Genomic DNA, 27673 nt, shown 5'->3' on the forward strand with positions numbered 1-27673 from the left:
TCTCTTAACGTTTCACCTACCGTTTTTCTTTCCATAATTCGCTGCACTGTCCGTAACTTAAGCTGAACCCTTTCGTTAGCCTCCACGATTCTGCCAGATAGGTGAGTACCGGCAATATACAAGTGTGGTACGCTTTTCTCGTGAGGGATAATGGCAAATTGCCATTCATGATCTGAGAGAAGCTGCCATATGCTATACATCCTCTATCAGGGGATAGAGAAATGCGAGTGTCTCTGCTGTTGCCCAAAGCTGATCTACTCTACGACGAGATACCTTGCTGGGGTATCCCCATTCTGTGTGCGGTGCATGAAATCGCCGACAATCAGGAGCTGTTCGATGCGTACAGACGGGCAGGCGTTTCGGATGAGAGCGGCGACATTCAGCGTTCTGTCACTGGAGGCGGGGGGGGGGGGGGGGGGGTTGCTGTAAAACACTGAGGACATAAGGTTGTTAGAGAAGATCTGGACAAATGTGTAGGGGTCGTCTGATAGTCTACGCCATGATGGTTGGCCATGTTGGTTCCGATGCACCAGGATAGCAGTTGAGGGGGGGGGGGGGGTGATCTGAGGTTCCTATCTGGTTGTATGCGGAATAGCTGGTGATTAGTTTATTGGCTTGGTTTATGGGGGTTTTAACGTCCGAAAGCGACTCAGGCTATGAGGGACGCCGTAGTGAAGGGAGTAGCTGGTGAGTTTCGCATCACTGCATGTTTCTTGTAGTGCAACAATGAGTGGCGTGTAAGGTTATGCCTTGAGGTGGTGTTCGAGGGCCCTGCGCTTGTCTCGGGAGCCTCTCCGGTTCCACTGCCACACAAGTGGGGCGCTAGCCGTCGCGTCTAAGGTAGGAGCAGGGCGCTGCGTTAGCGCTAATGCGAGAATGCCTAATGACTCTGTTGACAACTGTGTCGTGAGGAACACCGATAGGTTGTGGCAAGGTATTAAGGACAAGTTATTAAGGCGTGCAAGGCGCTGGCATAAAGTATTATTTACAAATATAGATGCACACTGGACTCTCGAAAGAAATCTAATGACGCCCTGTGGTGAGGCGCAAAAATTCATTCTGCTGCGCCCTGTGGACGGCCTGGGAGCGGTCGGTCCGCACGGGAGCAACTGTTTCTTTCGGATAGCACTCAGAGGGGCAGGTCTAAAGCAAACGTTTACTCAACACTGTACCGTCGACACTTCGATTCATCACTGACATCTCAAATATTAATAAGCTGGTTATATGAATTGTTAAGTCACGAACTCTCTCCGAGGTTTCTGGAAATTTCGCATGTTTGGTATAGCGGACTGTTTTGGTATGGTTCAGAACAAATCCGGGCGCACGAATTTCTTTCAGCTCCAATTTCTTTAAAGGCCCGCGGTCAGCACAGCTGGTTTCACTAAAACTTTGGCATATGAGTTAAAGGGCGACTGCACGGGTTTTAGTAATTCGCAAGCTAAAGAGGGCAAATGTGTGAATCTTGGCGGTAAAGCATGCGAAGTCCTTTTAGGCTGGCATTTCAAATAGAATCGTAATAAACAATTAAAATCGCGATGGTCTTCAAGCTTCTCCGCGGCGCACGGCACCATTTAAGGGGCGCATGTTCACGTCATCGACGGTACCGATGCATATTGAATGCATAAACGCGCTTAATTTCAAGGGAGAAAAAAAACCACCGAAGGCAAAGCCCATCGAGCGCTGTTTGGCAGCATCCAACGAGGCACGGCCGGGTGTGGTTGACGGCTCGTGACGGCGCAACGAACTTCGCAGTCCTCGGTTGCTCTCAGGAGAAGCCAAAACATTATACGATTATAACATTGTTTTTGTATGCTGTCACCAAAACTCTTTGCATGCTTTACCTACAGCATATGTAGATTTGAAGCCTTGAATATCGTGGAATTGTGAAGAAGCGCTGCAGTTGCCCTTCAAGCCATCAACGCCTTGGAACGATCATTCCCTGAGCAGCCCAGGAAAACCGTTTTTTTTTTAAGTCGACATTATTCATGCGCGCTGGTCACTGAGCACTGGACTACGTGAATAAACTTGAAATCGTTTCAGATGCTCTTCCTATCTTACAGCAGTACTTACCGGTTGCCTTTCGCCTGTGCTAAAAGGTAGAGTCTCCGTGCGCTTGGAAAATATGAACAAAAATATTTCATGAGGACTGTGCTTAACAGACGTTTCAATTCTTTTTGGTAAAAGGCTACAAGGAAGGCAACGACAAATAAATGTGCAGAAAGTTTTTATTAGGCAAAACATATTTTCCTAATCCCTATTATTTGTCCTATTTGGTCTAACAAAATATGACCATTGCCCTATTTTTGTACCTACTAAGGTGAGATACTAAAGCGGAATTAAAAAATAGAGCCTTTCCTAGTGCAGCGTATTGCTGAAAGCGCTTTAGAAGCATTCAAATGTGACAATTTTAAGCACGATTGGACATCTGTTATGAGGCTAAAAACTGCAGACGATGCATATGATGCTTTTGCTTAGCAGTTTTTACATATGTACAAGAAGCATTTTCCTTTAGAAACAGTAAAGCGCTCAAGAAAGACGAGAAAGCCGTGGATTACGCATGAACGTATAAACATGATAAAAAGTAAAAATCGACATTACCACTTCTTTTCGCGCATGCTGTCGGAAAAGACACTAAAATACTTCAAACAACTGAGCAATAAACTGAACTCTGAACTCCGTATGGCTAAGAGTGCGCACTATGAACGTCAGTTTGGCATTGTTACCCTCTAGCACCCTAACATTGATTTAGGGTGGTGACTGATGCCTTGGCCGTCATAAGGGCAGCACCGAGGTTAATTAAAGCAATAATCATAAAGGATCATGAATTAACAGGTAAAGCTCTTGCGGATTTCTTCAATATCAACTTTGTGAACAGCATCACTTCTTGCTTGAATGGAGCCAGTAGACGGTAATGAGATCAGTCTGACACAAGCTGCGAATAGTGCATTTCCACAGCCGACTGAAGCAGAAGTTTTCGATACATTCATGAGCTTACGGAGCAGTAAGGCTTTGGATATTAAAAATTTATAAATAAAACCAATAAAGCACGCTAGAGGCTTAGTGTCCGCAGTGCTTACGCACATTTTTAATTTGATAATCGAGTCAGGTACTTTTCCCCTTGCCATGAAAACAGCCAGGGTATCACTCATTCAGAAAGGAGGTGGCCGCAACGTCGCTTCAAATTAAAGGCCCATTTCTGTACTCGCAGTTTTTCCAAAAGGAGTAGAAAAGTTAATTTATTCGCGAATAATAATGGTTTTTTTTTATAAAAGCAATGTTCTAACAGAATCGCAATTTGGCTTCAGAACCGGCAGGTCAACTGAGAGTGTATTGCTAACACTTAAAAAAAAACATTTTGCAGAATATAGAGAAAAATGTCTTTACGCTTGCCGTGTTTCTTGATTTTAGCAAAGGATTTGATTGCTTAGATTATAATATTCTAATCAAAAAGCTACATTCATGGGGGATCCATGGGAAGCCACTGTCAGTAATTGAAAGCTATCTTTGCAGCAGAACTCTGTCTGTATGTATCCATAATGAAACTTCTCACTTTCTACCAATGCGCCTTCGCGTACCAAAGGGTAGTAGTGTAGTGGGGCCCCTATTGTTGAACGTATTCATTAATGGCATTGTAAACATAGACAACATAACTCACTTTATTATATATGCTGATGACAATACTCTGCTTCGCGTTGAGTGTCTCATAGAGAAGTGCATGTTGTTCTAGAAGAACAATTATCAACCTAGTATCGCTTAAACAGACTTCAATTAAATACAGGAAATATCAAAGCAATAATATTTCGTGCTAAGAATAAAGATCAACACCACAGTGGCATGCTAAAATTGGACGAACAGGTTATTGATATTGACAGCAAACGGAAAACATTAGCAGCGTATTTTTCGTCTCACTTGACTCGAGATGACCGTATTGAACACCTTAGCAAAAAACTTTCTTCGGTTGCAGGTGTGTTGTCGCGATGCCGTCACACTTTGCCTCTAAAATGTAAAATTCGAATTTATTATGCATTGTTAGACACACATCTAAATTATTGCAGTTTAGTATGGGCAACAACTACAAACGACTAATATGAGTAAATTGTTGATAATGCAAAAAAAAATTCTTCGTCATGTTGCAAACCTCGAAACATCGACTCCAATAAAAAACGCCTTCCAAGCACATTTCATCATCCGCGTAGATAACCTATACCAGTTTCGACTTCTTTGACTAATTTATTTTTCCTCATCCATGTCAGAAATTGTATATCAACTTTGGCCTCCTTAGAATTACGCCAGGCTTTAATGCACACACGAAATAAGGATGTATGGGTCATACTATTTTTTCGTAGCAACTATAAATAACCTTCTACGTACCTTAAATGCATTTCAGAACACCACTGATTATAAAAGAAAGGAACTACGGAACTACTTTGTAACATTGTAAAGACTTCTGCACTTTATATCATTGTTATTAATATTTGCTGTGTTTTTTAGCCCGGTGCGCTACTTCTGTTTGCTTCGTTGTTTGAAAGCGTCTTCTTCAGTAGTCTGTTTGTTCTTAATTTTTTTTCTCTCTACAGCTAGGAATTTTATGACATTTTATAACACTGTCTCTGTTCTATGATTTGTGTTGTTACCATTTATTCTTGCAATATCCTTTAGAGTTACTGATGGCTTCAAGTAGTTGTCACATGCTGTACGCTTTGCCTTGGATTAGTTTCCTGGACTCCTGCTTTATCCTGAAAACTATTTAGAAATGTCTGATGAATAAATTGAATTCAATTGAATTAAGATGTTTTGCTGCTTAAGGGTAGCAGGTAACAATATTTTCTCAAACCGCCGTTTCGAAATATCCCCTCAATGCGGCCGTGCTTTAAGCGAAGCAAATAAAAAATAATCTCTGCAGAAGCAGAAAAGCGCGCTGCATGATTTTATTTTATTTGTGAAGGTGCCTTTTATCAACAAATAAGAGACCTATTGAAAAGCGTGTACCATGAATAGACCTTTCCACAAATTGCAGCGCCGCGCCATCCCCTAGCGGATCCGCGCAAAGCATGATGGGAGAAAGGAGCGGTCGCCGCCCGCGTCGTCTGCTGTCAAGCGTGTTGCTGTGTTGTGCCGCTGTGTTCAGGCGTTGTGAGTCTTCTCGTGCGCGTTGTAAATGTTGCAGCGCAGTGGTTATCTCTTAGTCTTTCTGCAATTATGTGGGGATTTTTTTAGACATTCGACATGTCTGCAGATTAGAATCGCGGTGGCAGTCAAAGGTGCTGCGTGCCCGGCTGTAGTAACAACACGAGAAAAGACATCAACATTTCATACCACGTATTCCCCAAGGACAAGAAGCTGAAGCTAGAATGGGTGCGCAGGATAAATCGTCAAAGTTCGCAAGGGCGATTTACCCTGTGGAAGCCTTCGAAACACCACAAAATATGTGGTACGCATTTCAACACTAGCGGGCGCAAGGGATACATGGATCGTCTCTCCACGATCTTTCCACACCGAGTGTATGCGGAACGGACGCCTGCTGTGATTACGCAGAGCAATGGGCACATGCGAATCTCCAACTTCGGCTGGTGACCGGGGCAGAGGGCGTCGCGACAAGGTACGGCCAGGACGCCACAACCGGCAGCCTGAAGGCCGCCCGCAATGCTGCTGCATAATTTTCGTTTTTTTTTCTTTCGTTTTTTTTTTTTTTTGGGGGGGGGGGCTTTTATGAATACAGTTATTCACCACCACCATGGGCACATGAGCGGCGAGGGCTCGTGTGTACATGCATTGGGAGAACGCCGGTCTGCGTCTGCTGGTGCTCGGCTGGTGATCCGTGGCTGCGGAACGCAACATCCGACTGTGTCACGCTTACTGTGTCAACCAACTGTGTCATGTTTAGCAAATAGCTCGTGTTCTGTCTAAGGGAGTGCTTGAAGATTATATATTACAGCAGTGAACATTTACCGCGTCAGCATAAAATTTCCCCAGGAGTGCGCCGATGAGGACAACTGCACTCATACTGTTGTTTACATCGCTGCGTACGAACAGTTTGTACTCGTTTTTATGACATAAAACGTAATCGGCGCTTTAGTTCTATTAATCAACCTGTTTTCTTTTTTACCGGCTGTAGCCGTGCTTGTTTTAAACTATTTTTCTTTTTTACCGGCTGTAGCCGTGCTTGTTTTAAACTTGTTTTAAACTTTATTTTAAACTACTTTGTCCAGAAGTATGTTTGGCGACCGTTCGCTTTAACTGAAACGGCCTAACTTGTCATCCACAAGCTAGCGACGGCGACGACTGCTGCTGGCCGTAAACCACGGCTCGGCAGTCTGGGTCACACCGGCGTTTCACGTTCATCATATGCGTGCCCAGCGATGTAAGCAATAATTAATTTCAGGTCACTATTGCCAAAACTACATTCGGTGACCATTTTCATTCACTAAAGCTAGTGATTCGCTCATCACAACCGCCGCAATCACAGATCATATCCCACGGACCCGCTAGGCCTAGTCGTCGTCGACTGAAATTAATTTGACAAGTGCTTATCGCTGGTGACTGTTCAGGTGTGCACATGTGAAATATGGCCGTTCGTTTCGCTCATTTAGAAGCGCGAACATATTTGCACCGCCGCCTCATCACGGTGCTTTCGCTCAGCCGCCGCCAAGGCTGACCGTCCGCCGATCGGATTCGTCGGTGTCGTTGGCCTGAAAAACGTGTCCCACTGCAATCATATTATAGTAAACTAGATATTTCACTATAATCACATGCTGCTGTTGACCGTGATAGTGTCGTTGTCGGAGCAGTGTGACCACCGCCGTCGTCATCGTTGTACACTGAAAACGAGCTGAGGCTTTCGAATGCGCTTGGAAGGTTTCGTGTAGCACCGCGCGCGTCCGTCGAGTCCGAATGTCATTCCAGTTTTCGAATTTCATTCGACTCAGATGTCATTCGAACGTTCCCGTGTAGCACAGGTATAAGAAACAGCGAGGGCGACGAGATGGCAGAGGAAGGCTTTCCGGTGATCAGGCGCAGTCGGAGAGACGGAATGAAAAGACGCGAGCGCGGCGCCGCGGGCGCCGCGGCGCTCCGTTTTCCCAGAGTGCTTTGCGCGGCCGCTTGGTGGCGCGGCGGAATTTGTGGAAAGGTCTATCGGCTAAGAGGTTAAAATCTTTGTTCAGGACTTGTGTTCGCCCATCGCGCACACGTCGAGCGTTTACCCGCCGCCTTTCTTTCAAAGCCGGATTACGACCGCCTCGATACCGGTCGCGCCTGCAGCCCCATGCCATCAGGAGCAGAATGTTCCGCACCGCCTACTATTAGGCAGCAGTGCAAAAAATAGAAAAAACGCTCGTAGAGAGAGTCAAAAATATTTCTGCCAACTGCAAAGTACAGGAGGTTAGTGCTTGTGGCAAAGTGCACATTGCTGTCAAATAGGGCCCCCCCCCCCCCCGCCCTGTTTTACTTCTTATTCTTTTTACTATTATTTAGTCATACTGGAGGCCAGTACAGGCCCATAGAGGAGCGCGTCGACGTAGATGCAAGAACGTACAGAAGGTAAGAATTCAAAAACTTCAAGGGGATTCAAAAACACTCACAGAATTTACCAGCCGCGGTGGCTCAGTGGTTATGGCGCTCGCCTACCGAGCCGGACTTCCCGGGTTTGAATCCGACCGCGCCGGCCGCGTTTCGGTGGAGACGGAACGCAAAATGCGACCGCGTGCTGTGCGATGTAAGTGCACGTTAAAGATCCCCAGGTCGTCCCAAATTATTCCGGTGACCTCCACGACGTCACCTCTCTCTGTCTTTCTTCTTTCACTCGCACCTAGCTACCTTCCCTTACGACGCGGTTCAGGTGTCCACCGAGATATGTGAGGCAGATACTGCGCCATTTGCTTTCCACAAAAAACAGTTTACACTGAACCACAGAGACTGAGAACCAATAACAATCAGTATATAATGCGAGAGAAAAGTTTGGTTTGGTTTTGGTTTATGGGGTTTAACGTCCCAAAGCGACTAAGGCTATGAGAGACGCCGTAGTGGAGGGCTCCGGAAATTTCGACCACCTGGGGTTCTTTAACGTGCACTGACAACGCACAGTACACGGGCCTCTAGAATTTCTCCTCCAAAGAAATTCAACCGCCGCGGCCGGGATCGAACCCGCGTCTTTCGGGTCAGCAGCCGAGCACCATAACCGCTGAGCCACCGCGGCGGCGCGAGAGAAAAGTAACAAAAGCAATAGAGAAATGTAACAAAAGCAACAGGAATGTTTCATGTCTGAAATAACAGTTAAGTTTCGGTGCAGGATGTATCGACGGATGTGGCACTTAAGGGTGATCCAGGTGGCAGGTAGACCATCAGCGCAGGCTGAGTGCCTCGATGGACCTGCAGTCTCCTAAGGTGCTGACTCAGATATGCCACCTGTCGGCTTCCGGCGCAGCACTACTCATACTGGGCACTTGTGTCGATAAATGCCGGAATTCTGGAGCAGTGTGCACCAAGGTGCACACTGCTCCAGACTAACAAGCACTCGGCCTTTTGCGCACGCACGCGCTCGAGTTTTTCCATCGTTTCAAGATCCTTGAAACCATGGAACGAGATGACTGAAACAATATGTGACGGCAGGAATAAGTTATTGCTGTTTCAGAAATTATAATAGAAGACTACAGTTGAATATTAATTTCAGCTCAATTGCTTCTGTGTTATAGACGGGACACTTTATGCTGGATTTTATGCTGGTTTGAGAATTTCCGTGCCACACGTGCTGGCTCTCATACTAACTGTGTGAGACTGCAATCAAGACAAGCCTCAATGAAGTCCGTTGTTTCTGCGCAACCGGCTGATGTTACATGATGCCAGTCAATAGATGAGTAATTAAAAACGCCTAAAAGAAGAATGCTCGTATGTAGATGTTCCTAGTGAAGTTAATTAGCCGGTTGTTACGCGAAAACACACGGCTGTTGTTGGCAGGATTGTAGCAGACGTCTAGCTTTTTTTTACTAAAGCATTTCAGTTTTGAAATTAAAAAAAAACTAAGGGCCGCTGATAAAAGGCACTCACCAGTGGCTTACAGAGTCCCCTGGCCCCTCAACAATGTTGCCAGCGATGCTTGGAACGCCGATTGATTGGTGGCAACCAAAATCAATTGCGGAACAAAAAGAAAAAAACTGAAGGAAGAAAACAATTTTGAATAATTCCTTGGATACGTTAGAAAACGCTCATCACAATAATTAAAAAATAAAACTCGTTCAAAAGAAAACTATAAAAAAATACACATCAATACGCTTTCATCTCCAAAAACAACAAAGGTAAGGGTGAAATTATCAATGAAATAGACTATATCGAAGTGACAAACAATCACTAGATGAAGACACTAGTACTCTCCAGAACATTAAGAAGAAAACAACGCGCCAGATAAACAGACCAAAATACATCGACACAAACAAACTTTCACGCAAAACCCTTTGCAATATTTTAACAAAAGGAGAATTTATAATTTATTTATTTATTTATTTATTTATTTATTTATTTATTTATTTTTTATGAGTACCTCACATGCCCCTTGGTGTAGGGTATTACATGAGGGACGGGCATAATGTTCAAGTGAAGAGTGGTTCGATGGCAGGCTTGAAGGAATGTGGGTCGGAGTGGTGCACAGCGTCGACAGGCAGTTTGTTCCAGTCCCGAGCGGTCTGAACAAATAACGAACGAAGATGGGCTGGGGTCTGTGCTGGGGGCGGATAGACGGCTTTAGGAAGGCTGGTGCGACTTGATTCTCGATGAACTGGTAAGATTGCTGAAACATTGAGTGGCGTATGGTAGAACTTGTGAAAAAGGCACAGCCTGAAGATGCAGCGTCGCTTTTCGAGATTAGTAAGATTAGCCCGTGATTTGAGTGCAGTGACACTGGAATGATAGGAGTAGTCTGAGAAAATAAACCTGGCAGCGAGATTTCGTATAGCTTCGAGGGGGGTAGAAAAATTAGCTTGATGGGGATCCCAGACTGAGCATGCGTATTCTATTTTAGGCCTGATAAATGTAAGATAAGTAAGTGTTTTCACGGATGCAGAGGCTAGGCGCAAGTTTCGACGGATGCAACCAAGAGTTCGATTGGCTTCGTTAGTAATGTTCATTATATGCTCTGACCAGGTGAGTGTATCTGAAAGGGTGACGCCAAGGTATTTGTAAAAGTGGACAAATGAGATTACCGAGTCACAAATGGTGTAACTTGATGCCTGATAGCTTTTCCGACGCTGAAAGGAAAGCAAAGACGTTTTCTTAGTGTTTAGGCACATTAACCATTTGTCGCACCAAGTTTCAATCCGTTTAAGGTCATCCTGTAGAATTCTACAGTCAGAGGTGGTGTGGATGGGGCGATAAAGTACGCAGTAGTCTGCGAAAAGGCGGATGTTTTAGTATATGTTACTAGGCAGGTCATTAATATAAATCAGAAACAGCAATGGTCCGAGTACTGTACCTTGGGGGACTCCGGAGAGGACTGGAGAAAAAGATGAGGAGCGATTGTTGGCGTACACAAATTGCTTTCGGTTCGTAAGGAAATTAGAAATACAATCTAATACAAGGGGGTTAATGCGCAATCTTGAGAGTTTAAGTAGTAGTCTTTGATGGGGAACTTTATCGGAGGCCTTTTCGAAATCTAAGAACAGCGCGCCTATAGGTATGTTCAAGGCTAGGTTAGAGCTTATGTCATTTATGGATGAAGCTAACTGTGCATCACATGAGAGGCCATTGCGAAAGCCATGTTGTCTAGGATTGAAAAAATTAGCAGATATGAAAAATTTTACTATGTGAGAGTAGAGGACGTGTTTCATTACCTTGGAACAAACACTTGTTAGTGAAATGGGACGATAACTGGGACATAAATGTGACGGACCTTTTTTTCGGGATTGGAACTATTTTGCCCACTTTCCAGCCTTCCGGCACCACTCCTGATGACAATGACTGCTGAAAAATATTGCATAGGATCACACTTAGAAACAAATAAATAAATAAATAAATAAATATTTCCGGTACTTACCTATCTGGCAGAATCGTGGAGGCTAAAAAAGAGGGTTGAGATTAAGCTACGGACAGTGCAGCGAGTTATGGAAAGAAAAACGCTAGGTGAAACTTTAAGAGACCGGAAGCGGGTGGAGTGCGTGAGGGAACAGGGGCTAGTTAATGGCCTTCTAGACGAATCTTATCTAAAAGTGTGTTTTAATTTAGTTTTAGCCGGCATAAGGAAGTTTAACATGGAAAAAATCGAGCGCGCTCTAGAGAAAGGAGGTAGCCTAAAAACAATGAAGAGGAAACCAATCATAGGTAAAAACCAGATGTGTTCTTTAAAAAACAAAGAGGGCAATGTCATTGGCAATATGGATAACGTAGTTTATTTATTTATTTATTTATTTATTTATTTATTTATTTATTTATTTATTTATTTATTTATTTATTTATTTATTTATTTAAATACCTCACGGCCTCCGACTGGAGTATTATGTGAGGGGGGTTTCATAACTGGGGTGCGAAATAGAAGCAAGTAGAAGATGGTTACTTTAACATCATTATACAGCAAGCAACCAACCAGAAAATAGAACTAAGTTGAAAAACACACTACAGAACACACTTCAGAACAAAATGCTGCTTATTGTTTCTTTGAAAATAACATAATCTGAGATGTGAACAATGTTGTCAGGAAGACTATTCCAATAAATGATTGCCCGGGCCAGGCCAGTGGTCCCTGAGTTGAAAGCAGTGGTCATGAATGCAGGGCATGAGTTGAATGCAGTGGTCCTTCTAGAAAGGCGTTTAAAACTGAGGTGATTATGCAATCGGTGAGATGTGCGTAGCCGCTTTGTTGAGGTAGTTGAAGTTAAAGTAGTGCGCTTTGTGTGTACCTGTCCGTGCCTCTTCTTGTTGTCCTGTCTTCTTCGCGCAGTTTTATGACTAATTCCGAAGAGTTCTACTAAAATCTTTGCACTAGCCAAGGCGATCGGAACGTAATAAGAGAGGCAGTAGCCCTCAGCAATGGGACATCCCGCCAGCAACGAAAGAGGAATCAGTTACGCTCGGTGGTTACGGCGGCCGCTGCTGGCCTGAAAGAAGCAGGTTCCATCCCGGCCGCGGCGGCCGAATTTCGATGGAGGCGAAATTCTAGAGGCTCGTGTACTGTGCGATGTCAGTGCACGACCACCCCAGGTGGTCGAAATTTCCGGAGCCCCTTATTACGGCGTCCCTCATAGCCTGACTTGGTTTGGGACGCTCAACCCCAATAAACCAAACCAAACTAAACCCCTCTAGGTGAAAATACTGGAATATATGCACCGAATGCGCCGAACTTTTCAATAACGCATTCACATCCGTTTTTACCCGTGAAGATCTCCCTCTACCTCCTATTTCTCTCAGCACTTCTAATACGTCAATGTCCGAAATATGTATCAGTGAGATCGGTATCTTATCCTTATTAGGGAAGCTTAAAACAACATCAGCATCATATCACCTTGGCTTTAATAACAAAATTTCAAAAATTCATCTGATGGTATTCATCGCATCTTGTCCGCTATTTTTTCACAATCTCTATCATCAGGCGTGATTCCTCTGGACTGGCGCCTAGCTAAAGTTGTGGCAATTTTCAAGTCTGGCGATCGTTCCTCACCACTAAATTACCGACCCATTTCATTAACTAGCACTGTTTGCAAACTTCTTGAACACGTAATTCACTCGCAGGTAATTAACTATCTTGAAGAACATAACATTATCTTTAAATATCGACATGGGTTCCGTAAAGGCTACTCATGCGAAACGCAACTTGCCGGATTCATTCAAGACATACATTCATCGATTGATGCTGGCATTCAAGTAGACTCCATATTTCTTGATTTTTCTAAAGCTTTCGACAGAGTACCTCACAACCGGTTATTAATGAAACTAGCACTGCTTAATATTCACCCTCTTGACGTTGCATGGGTTAAAGATTTTCTCTTTTCCAATCTCAATTTACAACTGTCAATAACCACAATTCGTCTTTCAGTCAAGTACATTCTGGCGTCCCACAAGGAAGTGTGCTTGGCCCCTTACTTTTCCTAATCTTTATCAACGATTTACCGGATTCCATTTCTTCCCATGTCAGACTTTTTGCTGATGATTGTGTAATCTATCGCAAAATTTATTCTAACACCGATTGCCAATCCCTTCAATCTGACCTGTATTCAGTAACAGCATGGTGCTCAACCTGGCTTATGCAACTTAATCATTCAAAAACTAAATTGCTGTCTTTTACTAACCGAATGTGTCGAATTCAAACAGCATACTCCTTAAATAATAGCTCACTCGAGCTAGTCACCACGTATAAGTACTTAGGACTTCACCTTCATTCAGACTCAGCATGGAACCATCATATTAACCTTATGCTTGCATCTGCTAATCGGACATTAGGTCTCTTGAAACATAACCTAAAGCATGCTCCTGCTCACCTCCGTGCCCATGCCTATACCACTCTAATTCGACCTAAAATTGAATATGCCTCGGCTATTTGGGACCCTTACCAATCTCACCTAATAAATAACATTGAATCATTGCAGAACCGCGCCGTTCGTTTTATTTACTATGATTATTCACGTAACACCAGCATCACAGCCTTAAAGAAACGCGCAGGTCTCCAGGATTTATGTCTCCGCCGCAAAATTGCACTACTATCACTTTTTCATAAACTTTATCATCATCCATCACTTCATAATGACTTTTTTTCTTTGCCGCCTTCGATTTTTGACCGCCGCGAATATCCCTTTAAAGTTAAGCGTTTCACGTGCAGAACATTTAACTATGCGCATTCATTCTTACCACGCACAATATCTGACTGGAACACTCTGCCTTCACATATCGCAACCACCACTGATCCTGAAAAATATTTCAAACTTATATCTTCAATAACTACTGCCTAACTCTTCGCATACATTGTTATTTTATTTGTTCATGGCTTCCTTTTTTTGCAGGGTATCATACTAAAATGATTCATTGCATTAGTGTTCTGTTTGTCTAATTTTAATACTGCAGTAATCTTCGTTCTTTGCCGCGCTGCCATTCTTTTGATTCTTTTCCTTACTTACGTCATGCAAAGTGTCTTATCTGTGCTTTTGTTGTTGGTTTTATATTTGTGGTTTTGTTTTATTCTGTTCAATTGCCTGTGCCCCCCTATGTAATACCCTCTCGAGGGCCTTTAGGGGTATTCTGTATAAATAAATAAATATAAATATTTATGACGACTTGAACGCTAGCATAGTTCTTTATAAATTCAGGAATAAACAAGATAGTTAAGCGGGCGAGTTGGTGATACATTATGCAAAAAAAAAACAGCGCGAACAAACGGGGACGAGACGAAGAATACACAGGAACAAGCGCTGACTCTCAACTAAAGTTTAATCACAGGAAACACGCTTATAAAAGGAAACAGAAAACAAAAAAAACACCAAAAACAGAACGCATGTGTTACTATGTGATGTCCAGATATGCAACCTCACAGTCACGCAGGAGCAGGGATGGTTTGCTAACACACAATCTTGGTTTCTTTGCCATGTTGTAGGCCTCGATAATTTCCCTGGTCAACTGGTCGGGGTGTTTGTACAAAATGTCAGTAAAATGTAAGGACGGAAAACATGATTGACACTCTCGGCAATGATAAACTAGATTAGTGGAGCGATTAGATTCTAATGAATTGAGATGTTCTCCGAGTCGTGTGTTGATACAACGTCCCGTTTGCCCAATGTATATCTGACCACAGGATAGGGGGATTTTATAAACTACCCCTTTAGAGCACGGCACAAAACTTTTAGCGTGCTTAACACCACAGGACACTACAGATTTCTTGGGGTTGCGGGACTTATTTTCTACTGCTGAACAAATTTTACTGAGCATGTTCGGGGCCGAAAAAACCACATCAACTTTATACCTATGAGCCACATTTTTAAGACCATGAGAAAGGCGATGCACATAGGGAAGGACTGCGAACTTTTTCCGTTTCTGTTCTTGCTGTGAAGACGGCAGCAATGTCGGCGCTTTAAGCTTTTTAATTATTTTATTGCAACCCAAAGTGATAAGCTCAGCTGGATATCCTGCTTCCTTAAGTCTCTTAGCCTGATTATCAAAGCTTTCTTGCATAGCATGGTGACAAGATTTTGACAACGCAGATGACAAGGATGAAACAACAATCCCACATTTCACTACCTTAGAATGATGTGACTTATAGTTCAGCAGCGGTTTGTTGTCCCGTGGCGCGTAATTCCAACACATGTGTCCCTTCCCTTCAGTCAAACATAAATCTAAAAATTGTATCTGGTTATCGACCGGTACCTCAGTGGTGAACTGTAAACCCCATGCATTAGCTTTGAATACTTCTAACACTGTAGACATGTGCTTAGCATAGTCCGTTTTTTCAATGAGAATCAAAAAATCATCGACGTATCTGAAAATTCCGTACGGCATCCCACACAAATCTTTCTGGATAGCTCTATCCACGAATGACAGAAAAATGTCACTAAGTGCAGGCGCTACTCTAGACCCAATACAAACACCCGCTTTCTGGGTATAGAGTGTGCCTTCCCATTCAACAAAGGTACATTTAACATAAAAAGACAACAGCTCAAGGAACCCAGACACAGAAATACCACAAACACTTATGAATTGTTCTTCATCATTGTTCGAAGTGATGCAATCAAAAACAGCAGTCATCATTTCCTTGTGCGGCAGAGAGTAGTATAAATCTACCACATCAATGCTGAAAGCCGAGCAAGTACCTGGGTTTTGCGCCTGTAAAAACTTGACGACACACTCAGAGTTTGGTACCTTAAAAGGATCATTAATAGATAAAGCTGACAAATGTTTCTGTAAATATCCAGAAATTTCGTGTTGCCAGGTGCTCTTTTCCGTCACAATGGCCCTAAATGGTAATCCCGTTTTATGTGTCTTAGCAGAAAAGAAAATCTTTAAACAGCTGCTTTTTGCCTTAACTACACTGCCTTTAAGTCGCTCCAGATTCAATTGTTCAAGCAGTTGCACCGCTCTGCTTTTTACCTTCTGTAACTTCGCCGAGACCGGCTGAAAGTTCTTCTCGATGGCTACTAATGCTTTATCCGAAAACAATGATTCAGGTAGGACTACAAAACACCCTTCTTTATCCGCAGTTACCAGTCGCAAGTTATTCGCGACAAGGAAGTTGATCAGTGATCCGAATCCCTTTCCATGTTTGACCGCCGTAGAGGTCCTGGCTAAAACCGCTGTACATTCCTCTACGCAGCTGGGTCGAGACTCATCCGGTGCCAGGCGAGAAATCGATCGCGCCATGGTCACCTTTTCTTCTCCTCGCAGGTGTGGCTCAACACAGAATTTCGGGCCCATCCGAAGAAGGGCTTCATGCGGTTTTGGTAGTGGCGTATCACCAAGTACAATCACTTTTCCTGGTTGCTGCGACGTCCCTTTCCTTGACGGTAGATTGGGTCGAACCCTGCTCCACAAGAACTCCGTGCACACATCAACGGTTTTGCACCATTCACGGTACATACGAGGATGGTGATACAGATTTCCGCTGTGCTCACACGCTACTCTGAGGCGGTCCTTGAAAAACCGGCCTTGGTGCCACCATTCCGAAGACAGGATTTTACAAACGCGGCGTGCATGTCCTTTGGACGGTTGCAGGGACCCGCAAATCGCTTGAAGTTCTGGTGGGCACCAACCTTTCCTTGCATGCCAGGAGGACACAGGAGCTTTGCACACACACACACAGCAACCAACGAGGCCAAGACAGCCGGGTCATCAGGTAGAGGGTTAGGGTACGTGGACTGCGAACTTTTTCCGTTTCTGTTCTTGCTGTGAAGACGGCAGCAATGTTGGCGCTCTAAGCTTTTTATTTTATTGCAACCCAAAGTGATAAGCTCAGCTGGATATCCTGCTTCCTTAAGTCTGCAATAAAATAATTAAAAAGCTTAAAGAGCCGACATTGCTGCCGTCTTCAAAGCAAGAACAGAAACGGAAAAAGTTCGCAGTCCTTCCCTATGTGCATCGCCTTTCTCATGGTCTTAAAAATGTGGCCCATAGGTATAAAGTTGATGTGGTTTTTTCGGCCCCGAATAAGCTCAGTAAAATTTGTTCAGCAGTAGAAAATAAGTCCCGCAACCCCAAGAAATCTGTAGTGTCCTGTGGTGTTAAGCACGCTAAAAGTTTTGTGCCGTGCTCTAGAGGGGTAGTTCATAAAATCCCCCTATCCTGTGGTCAGATATACATTGGGCAAACGGGACGTTGTATCAACACACGACTCGGAGAACATCTCAATTCATTAGAATCTAATCGCTCCACTAATCTAGTTGATCATTGCCGAGAGTGTCAATCATGTTTTCCGTCCTTACATTTTACTGATATTTGTACAAACACCCCGACCAGTTGACCAGGGAAATTATCGAGGCCTACAACATGGCAAAGAAACCAAGATTGTGTGTTAGCAAACCATCCCTGCTCCTGCGTGACTGTGAGGTTGCATATCTGGATATCACATAGTAACACATGCGTTCTGTTTTTGGTGGTTTTTTTTGTTTTCTGTTTCTTTTTATAAGCGTGTTTCCTGTGATTAAACTTTAGTTGAGAGTCAGCGCTTGTTCCTGTGTATTCTTCGTCTCGTCCCCGTTTGTTCGCGCTGTTTTTTTTGCATAATCAGGAATAAAAATTCCAATAAGCAAGGGTGTCAGGCAGAGAGGCACGATCTCGCCAATGCTATTCCCCAGCTGTTTACAGCAGGTGTCCGAGCCCTGGATTGGGAACAGCTGGAGATAAGATTTAATGGAGAATATCTAAGTAATTTGCGATTCGCTGATGACATTGCCTTGATAAGCCACTCAGTAGATGAGCTGCAAAGCATAATCAATGAGTCAGACAGCCAGAGCAGATGATAGGTCCTAAATTAACATGCAGAAAACCAAATGAATGCTCAACAGTCTCGCAAGGGAACAGCAGTTCACTATTGATAGGGAGTCGCTGGAAGTAGTAAGAGAATACGCCTACTTAGGGCAGGTAGTGGCCCCTGATTCAGATCATGAGAGGCAAATAACAATAGAAGAATAAGAATGGGGTGGAGTGCATATCGGAGTTTACCGATATCGCTGAAGAGGAAAATATATAACAGCTGTATCTTACCTTTACTCGGATGCTGGAGAGAAGAGTGGAAGAAAACAAAGTGGGTTCAACTTAATTTAAGGAGCACGCAGCGAGCTAGGGAAAGAAAAATCATAGGTGCAACGTCAAGATACCGGAAGTGGGGGGAGTGGGTGAGGGAACGAACGCGGGTTAATGACATCCTAGTTAAAATTAAGAGGAAGAATGGGCTTGGGCAGGACATGTAATGAGACGGCAAGATAACCGCTGGTCCTTAAGGGTAGCGGAGTAGATCCCAAGAGAAGGCAAGCGTAGCAGGGGGCGGCAGAAGTTTAGTTGCTCGGGTGAGATCAAGAAGTTTGCTGGGATAAAGGGGCCGCAGCTGGCAAAGGACAGGGTTAATTCGAGAGACATGGGAGAGGTCTTTGCCTTACAGTGGCGTAGTCAGGCTGACGATGAGGATGATGATGATGACGATACTTCGTAGTCCGTAGTCCGTACTGTTCGATGTCTCGCACAGCAGATTACCCGTGCAATTTCTAGCTCTGATTAGATGTTAATGACAGAACACACCAGCTGTTCGCTATTGAGCGGAAGAACACGTCCGCCTCTGAAAACATTATGGTCCTTGCCAAAACCGTAATTTTTTCTAATTGCGGCAAAATTTGATTTGATGACGTGATCTGTTAGTCATATTTCTTTTAGTATGAAGATGAAACAAAATTAGACACATGTACGCGCTTGAAGAGAAGCTCTGAGTTGAGTTGCCGGGCTGCGGCTCAGGGACCCTTTGCGCACGCACCCCGAAGCCGGTGGCCTGGCCCCCTTGGTTTTGTGTGTGTTGGCTGTTTGTCGGGGCTCCTTGAGTAGCCGCCACCCTGGAGCCGCCGAAATGGGTTTGTTTTGAGGCAAACGCGGCAGATGGCGGCAACGACGGTTAACCGCAAGGAGGAGGTCCGGCCTTGTAAGGCCGCGTTCTGGCCACAAGACGCGGCCGATGCGCGGACCCCTGGGGCTTCGAGAGGGGGTCGCGTGCAAATTTATTGCTTTTGACTGCAGAGCGCGTGACGGACGCGATGCCCCAGAGACGAGCGACGAAGGGGGAGAGCGCGACCGGGACAGTGCGCGCGGTTCGGGCTGAGTGTTGCCTTCCCTGTGCGGCTGCTGGCGTTTTTGTGCGTTTGTGTGTGTCGGTGCTGTAACCAAGCGGAAATGCGTAACGTCTTCGTGGAATTCGCGCGGTGCTCGCGTAAACAACAACCCCGTGAGCACTGGCGTGTTATTGGCTCCTTCGGTTTGAACAAAATTTCCCTGATTGGCTCTGACAAGCGCATTTCCTATTGGTTACAAAAATGGTCCCCAGAATGCTGGGAAAGTGCATTTAAGGGCGAGTTTTTGGCGCGAAAAGGGGGACTCAGAGGGTGATCGGAGACCGGCCGGGGTAGAGATCGGGGAGATCGGACCGGGGGGGATTGGAGATCGGACAAGGGGGAGACGGACCAAGGGGAGTGTCCGGAGAGACCGGCCGGCACCGGAGCGGAGACCGGGCGAGGTCTGAGAGAGGGTTCGGAGAGGAGTCGCTGGTGAACGCTTGTGCAATAAACTACATAGTCCCGAAGAAGTTGTCCAGTTCGTTCCGCAACGTGTCGCCGGATCACCGAACCATTAGAAGACATCAAGATCAACACCATCGATCTGAGCGATCATCCAACGTCCTTCAAGATCATCAAAATTAACTCTCTGTATGTAAGTAAAGATCGCAGGAAAAGAATGGTTTGGAGGTTTACCAGGGGTTTACCAGGGAGGTTTACCAGTAATGCTGCATTATTTCGTACCAATTACTAGGCTACCTCCTATGCGCAGCACGCAGTGACTCGCCAAGATAGTACCGCTCTGAACGGATCAATAATGTTTGGCAGCGCTGAGCGGATGTCTTGGAGTGTGATGCATCCATCTGCGACCAGCTGTTTCCGGGCTGTTCGAGCAGGGTGGGGAAAAATTACACCAATTGCATTAATGCGCCTTTTTTACCTTACGGAAATTAAAGGGAATTGATTCGTTGGTTTCAAGAATTGCAAATTTAAAATTATAGTACGCAGGCGTTAAATTCGATAACCATGGCAGTGGCGGAGGACTGTATATTTGAATTTGTGATAGGTTTTATAGTTTCTAGATTTACAGAGAGAGCGGAGCCATTTAATGGAAAAGCTGAGAATTTAGCCGGTGTCTAAAGATGGCTGTCTTGCTACTTTGCTTGGGGAAGGAAATTTCGGAGATAAGGGCGGAAACAGAGCGGTACAGAAAAGGTTAAATAAAACAAAAAGGGGAGAAGATGAAATGCGGCCATTATATGCCACTAAAGTGCACCGGCAAGTAATGATGCTACATATGAAATGAAGAAGTGCATTGTGTGACATATGAGCTAACAAAGTGAGCTGCATGAGGAATGGTTGAGGACAACATGCAAGTCTAAATTAGAGCGTGTCAAGAATTCCAATGTCCTTTAAATATGCAAACAAAAAGCTTTTTTTATGTGACGTCCTTCAGTGTTGTCACCGTAGTTGAGAAAGCCAACAGTCGCCGAAACCAAGGGCATGGGTGATATGTTTCTTTGTAGAAGGACGTCGGGGACGGCGGCGAAGTCGACGATGGAGCGGGGCGACCAAGACCAACACGATCTGCGCGATGGCAATCCCACAACTGCTTCTTCTTTCAATCAATCAATCAATTTTATTTCCTTAAAGACCCCTTTTCAGGGGCATTACATAAGGGGTGGGTACAACGTTTGGTGCGACAAAGTAATCATGCGTTATGATGATGACAAAAAGGTGTTAGCTCTGCGTGCGAAGTTCGCGGGACAGGTTATTGTTGCAATGTCAGCGGGAAGGCCATTCCAGTCCGCGGCGGTTCGTGAAAAAAATGAAGCTGCGAAGGTGACTGTGCGTGCACGTGGACGGCTGATCTGGAGTTGATGGAGAGTGCGGTGAGATATGCGTGCCGGAGGGACCATGTAGGGTGCAGTTCGTAGATGGCTGTAAAAGAACTTGTGAAATAATAAAAGACTGGCTGTGCGGCGGCGCAGCTCGAGTGGCTGTATGCCTGAAAGCGATTTCAGATATGTAACACTCGTGCTGTAATGATATGAAGAATGAATAAATCTGACTGCGCGGTTTTACAAAATTTCTAATGCGTTGGTTAGATAAGCTTGATGTGGATGCCAAATGGGTGATGCGTATTCTAATTTCGATTTCACAAGTGTTTCATAAGCTAATAACCTAACATGCATGGGCGCATCGTGTAGATGACGTTTTAGAAAACCAAGGGATTTGTTAGCTGAAGAAATGATGTTAGTTATATGCGTTTTCCAGGAGAGGTCAGCGCACAAAGTTACGCCTAAATATTTGTATGATTCTACTGGCAGCACGGGAACGGAGTCTATGTGATAGAAGGGCACGAGCGGGTTACGGCGGCGATGAAAAGAGAGTACGTTGCATTTGTGAGGGTTAAGCTCCATTAGCCAAATTTTACACCAATCCCGAATCTTGTTAAGGTTGTTTTGGAGAGATAATTGATCAGAATTGTTATTAACTGCTTCATAAATAACACAATCGTCAGCAAAACATGCGAATTTTACAAGACACATGCGAGGGCAAATCATTTATGTATATTAAAAACAAAAGGGGACCTAGTACGGAACCTTGAGGGACGCCAGATGTTACAGGAAGGAAGCTGGAAGTGTGTTCATTACAAAGACGGACTGAGTGCGGTTAGTTAGGAATTCTTTAATCCATGCAACAACTTTAGGATCGATATTAAGGTTAGATAACTTGTACAACAGGCGTTTGTGGGGAACTTTATCGAAGGCTTTTTTTAAAATCAAGAAATATAGCGTCAGTATGCAGGTTAAGATCTAGGTTGGCATGCAAGTCATGAATAAAAAGAGCTAGTTGAGTGTCGCAAGAAAAGCCTTTCCGGAACCCGTGCTGCGCAGGATGAAAAAAATTGTTCGAATCCAAGAAGGCAATGACATGAGAGAATATGACGTGTTCCATTAGCTTGCAAGGCACGCTTGTTAAAGAAATGGGGCGATAATTTAATGGAGAATTTGTGTTACCGGATTTGAAGACTGGAATGACCTTCCCATTTTTCCAGTCACGAGGAAGTTGGCCAGAAGAGAGTGACTGCTGGAATAGCAAACATAAGTAACTGGCACTGGTGAGTTTCGTATTCTTAAGAAATTTGGCGTTGACATTATCGAAACCGGCCGAAGATGAAAGTTTCATTTTATCGATTAGTGACAGAATTCCCGATGCGTTAAATTCAACAGGTGACATAACATTATAAATAAAAGTGTTTGGCACAGAAAAGGGGGCATCATATTCATTAGTGAACACTGATTGAAATGCAACATTGAACATGTGAGCACACTCTGCATGACTAAGCACGTCTCCTGCTTCATTTGTGACACTGATATCGCCTTTGTGTTTTGGGTTGATGGTGTCCCAGAATTTTCGAGGATTAGTGTGTAGTATTCGGGGTAAGTCTTTGTTAAAAAAGGAACGTTTGGCGTTCCGAGCAGATGAATTATATGCCTTTTCGGCTGCGTAATACTTGTCCCAGGCCGCCTGGTTAGTTTTTGCTTTGGCTGCGCGAAATAGACGCTTCTTTCTATTCTCCAAACGTTTTAGCGTTTTAGTGAACCATGGTTTCTGTGAACTCTCTCGGAAGGTGAACTTAGGAATGAACTGATCAGTTAGTTCAGTAATTTTCTTCTTAAATATAGTCCAATTTTCTTCGATAGACCGAATATGAAAATTAGTTCGGAAAGATTGAAAGAAAGCGTCTAGTTCACGATTAATCTCTGCGTAGTCGCCCTTATCGTACAAACGGATCGTCTTTTTAAAGGTTTGGTTCCGAAGCGGAGTTAAGGCTATATCGGTACGAATTACTTCGTGATCGCTTATTCCAGGAAGAATCGTGACTGATTTAACACTTTCAGGATGACTGACGAGTAGTAGGTCTAATATGTTAGCGCTCGTTTGTGTTATTCTTGTTGGCGCCAAGATAACTTGTGTAAGGCCAAAGTTCAGGCACACTTCTATGAAATTTTTGGCTTCCACCGTGCCTGATGCTGAAGCAGTGTTAGTACTCCAGTCAATATCCGGGAAATTAAAATCACCAAAGAGAAGTATATGCGACTTTTGATATTTAGCAGTAAGTTCACACAGCAAGTTAGTAAGTTTCTCTGAAAAGTCCGGAGTACAATGCGGGGGCCTGTAACAAACACCGAGAAGAACCGACTGAGGAGGACAACGGCAGAAAAGCCACATTATTTCTAGATCAGACGAAATGGAAATGATTGAAAATGGTAAATCATTAGAAAAACCAATGAGCACTCCTCCGCCACGAGACCCCTGACGGTCCTTACGAAAAAGCTTAAAGTTAGATAAGTCTGCCAGGACCTCATTGTCGTTAATTTCGCTAGTCAGCCACGTTTCAGTTAGTACGAAGATGTTGCTATTGGACGAACGAACAAGACTCGAGATTTCTTCCCGCTTAGAAATGAAACTGCGGACATTAGTGAAAAGTACGGAAAAAGAAAGAGTAGACTGAGGTGACTGCCGGGACGCGGGCGTGGGGTGAGGCTGTGGGGTGCTTTTTCTAGATGGCTGCTATGATATTTCCTTAACAGTTTCCGAGGATTCGTCATAAACGTACCGTGCGCGACCGATAAACAAGGTTTTATAGCTCAGTTTATAAGCTGTAGATTTGGTTTTTGCAAAGGTGATAAGCTGTTTTCGGGCCTTCCTAACGGCAGGCGAGAAGTCTTCACCGGCGCTATATACAGTATCTTTGAATTTTTTTCCATTAGACAGAATTTCTAGCTTAGCTTTGTGGGAGTGAAATTTTGCGATTATTGGTCTGGTTTTTCCAGCTGTGTGACGGCCGAGGCGATGGGCGCGCTCGATATCGTTTGAAGCAACTGTTATATCTAAGGTAGTGGAACAAAGATGGATTACAGCTTCCTCAGATTGTGTGTAAGTTTCTGCGGGGTCATTATCAGGGATACCATAAAATATTACATTGTTTCGACGTGACCGGTTCTCAGCGTCGTCAACACGAGCCTCAAGGTTTTTTATATGAGCACACATTTCTGTTGTCGCTGTCTCCATCGAGTCTAGTCGCGACTGCAGCTCAGTGATAAGTTGGTTTTGTGCCTCAAGGATACACATGCGTGCTGTTAAGTCTGCGATTGCCGTGTCAGTAGCCGTAAGTTGTTTTTTCATGTCTTGTATCTCTGAGAGAAGTGTAGATTGCCCGGAAGACAGTTTCTTTAGCTCAGCAAGCACGGTTTCAAAATCAGGTCCCGGGTTTGTTTCAATATCCCCAGCCAAAAGTAACAAGGATCGAACAACCTGAACGCATTCAACACCAATACAGACACAGCTCTGTGGGCTCGGTAGCTGTAGTAAGAGATAATTGCTAGTTTTCTTAGCAAATAGACTGTAGAAGTTACCAACCTGCATGATGAAGGCGAAAGGGTTAGACTGTGCGGTTGCACAGCCACCGAGCCCACAGAGTGGCGCGGACGGGCGTTGCTCCTTTATAGCTTCCGCTGTTGATGTCGCTCGCAGTTCCGCTTGCCAGGGGTAAGGTAGTGTCCAGTGCTGCCCGAGGGGCGGTCCGGGAAATGGAGAGATGATGGCTGCGGTGTTGCAGCAGGGGCTGTTGTTGTTGCTGGCATCGGCACGCGCGGAAAACACTGCGGTTCCAGGGCGCGCAGACAGCAGGGCGGGGATGGCCACGCGAACGATGAACAGAAAAATCTGCATGATGAAGGCGAAAGGGTTAGACTGTGCGGTTGCACAGCCACCGAGCCCACAGAGTGGCGCGGACGGGCGTTGCTCCTTTATAGCTTCCGCTGTTGATGTCGCTCGCAGTTCCGCTTGCCAGGGGTAAGGTAGTGTCCAGTGCTGCCCGAGGGGCGGTCCGGGAAATGGAGAGATGATGGCTGCGGTGTTGCAGCAGGGGCTGTTGTTGTTGCTGGCATCGGCACGCGCGGAAAACACTGCGGTTCCAGGGCGCGCAGACAGCAGGGCGGGGATGGCCACGCGAACGATGAACAGAAAAATCTGCATGATGAAGGCGAAAGGGTTAGACTGTGCGGTTGCACAGCCACCGAGCCCACCTCGGCGCCGACCTTTGTCGGCGTCCAGCGAAGGGGTCGAGTGATGAGCCACTGCTTGCGCAACTCATCGTAGCTCTGGCAAAGGTTGACACCTGGGGCAACCGTAGTCAAATCCCGAGATGTTAACATTCTGACATTGGTGAAAACAGCGCGAAAGAAGAAGCCCGAAGGCGAAACGAGGAAGTGACAGGAAAGAGCGCTTCGCCTTCGGGCTTCTTCTTTCGCGCTGTTTTCACCAATGTCAGAATGGACCAACTAGCCCAGCAAAAAGTTCTGCTATGTTAACATTCGAAAGACGTCAAGTTCGATGCCCTTCGGGATGTGCTTTATCATATCTTTCTCGGACATCTGGGCGTTGACGCGACTTCAGAGACGGACCACATCTTCAATACAACTTGTGAATGTTTCGCCGAGCCGCTGTGATCGACCTTGCAGGCGTTGTTCGGCGCGGAGCTTGCGTACAGCAGGACGACCAAGCACGGTGGTAAGATTAGCCTTGAATGTGTCCCATGTCGTCATATCGGCTTCGTGATTGCAATACCACAAGTTGGTAACTCCGGTAAAATAAAAGATGACATTTGTTAACTCAGTTACGTCGTCCCACTTATTATATGAACTCACTCGCTTGTATGAAGCAAACCAGTCATCGCAGTCCGTGTCGTCAGTCCCGCTAAAGAGCGCAGGGTCACGCTGGCGTAAGGAGCCAGAGCAGAGAACCGGCTGGGTCATCGGGGAGGCCGGTGGGGCTCGTCTTCAGCCATACGAGCTCGTCTTGCCATACGTGAGGCAAGGAGATCAGGCCGCACCTCCACCAAATGTAGAAGGAGGACGTCGGGCACGGCGTCAAGGTCGGTGATGGAGCGGGGAGACCAAGACCAACACGGTCTGCGCGATGGCCATTTCACAACTGCTTCTTCTTCGTCGGCATCTTCTTCTTCACGCGTTTTCTTTTTTAATTTGTGCATTATTAACAATAAAAATAAAAAGTAATAAAAGCAGAAGAAACAACCATTTGCCACCAGTGGGATCCGAACCCAACACCTCCGAATTTCGCGTCGGTTGCTCTATGAGCTATGTCGACAGCTCTCCAACGTACCGCTCTCGGGGGTATTCGTGTGTAGTGTAACCGAACCTTGAGTGTGTTTACCAGCGCCACGCTCGTCCAGAGCGTCGGATGGGTTTTTTGCCGTGCTTCTTGGTGGCAGTCCATCTTAGCAGCATTTCCTTCTCTCCCTCTTGTATCATAAAAAAAGAGCAACTTTGCATATTTTGCTGGATAGTGGCTACTCTTCTTGTTTTGCAAAAACATCCCGCCTGTTACGCCATTTTCTGGTTTTTAGCTGGCATGTTTTCAAGATCTCAGTGGTTCGTAGCTACCTTTCTGCTTGAAGGGTCTGGACTAGATAGAAACTGTGTAAATACGCTACTTCCGTTTCTTCTGAAATAAAAGTTGTTAGTCCAGCGCTGACGTCCGTGGACCTTTTGCACTGGTGCTTCAAAAATCAAGCAGGCTCCAGAAGGGAGAGGTCTCTGACGGAGGTCGCTTCATGAGCTTTGTGTTCTAAATACATGCCGTGGTATATGAACAACCGGGCAAGGTACGTAGCGTCACAGGAGCTGTGCAGAGTCCTTTTCTTTCTAGACGGAGATGGCCAGGGCTTGGATTTATGGGAACGTCACATGTCAACAACAACAAAACAATGATCGACAGCAGCTTATGCAGCAGCACTGCAGAGGCAGGCCTGCGTCTATCGCTTTCACATTCCCTTAATATGGTTAATGATCCCAGTCTTGAGAGGTACGCAGCTTCCGAAGGAGAGCATGTGTTAGCAATAGTGGCGAGTTATGGGCACATCATACAAGTACTTCAAAAGAAAAGAAACAAACCTGCGTACAATATGAGCGGACGTTCTTTTTGCAGCCTTTGCTTACGCGTAATTAACGTTGGTGCTGTAAGCTAAGAATGCCGTGGACGCTTAGAATGCGTCAAAAATAAAGTGGTTCTTTATATTCACGTGTGCTTAAAGGGGAAGTGAAGAGGAATCTGAACTCGTCTTTTTGCCGCGGGAACTCGATCTACACGTTCCGAGCATTCTTAGAAACTCCGACTTATTGCCCTGTGGCCGATTTCCCTAATTAAATTGAATTAACGTTCGGCTCCCGCCTTTTCTTTTTTAATTCTCCCCGTACGGTGGGCGGAGTCGACCAACACGTGGAGTGCCTTTCAGCCAGCTCCGTGGAGGCTTTGCTTTCGCTTTATTTTGTTTTTTTTTAGGTTTACGTGAATAAATAGTTTCATTCGCAGATAATATAGGCGCGAAATAAGCCTGCAGAAATAAAAATACGTGCGGGCTATTCGCTACTACGGAT

The 27673-nt window shown here is 45.0% G+C and overlaps 2 protein-coding genes across 2 annotated transcripts in view; one reads left to right on the plus strand and one right to left on the minus strand.

Annotated features, from left to right (window-relative positions):
• Nucleotides 1–27673, plus strand: part of LOC149334672 (calsenilin-like) — a 461575-nt gene that overhangs the window by 230175 nt on the left and 203727 nt on the right. The window lies entirely within an intron of this gene.
• Nucleotides 23119–25080, minus strand: LOC149334674 (uncharacterized). The gene has a single exon (XM_089556301.1). It carries the CDS (start codon nt 24945–24947, stop codon nt 23787–23789), a length of 1161 nt encoding a protein of 386 aa, XP_089412427.1. The 5' UTR covers nt 24948–25080; the 3' UTR covers nt 23119–23786.

Source organism: Amblyomma mixtum, chromosome 8 (assembly GCF_055824585.1).
Source record: "Amblyomma mixtum isolate Tamu chromosome 8, ASM5582458v1, whole genome shotgun sequence".
NCBI lineage: Eukaryota > Metazoa > Arthropoda > Arachnida > Ixodida > Ixodidae > Amblyomma > Amblyomma mixtum.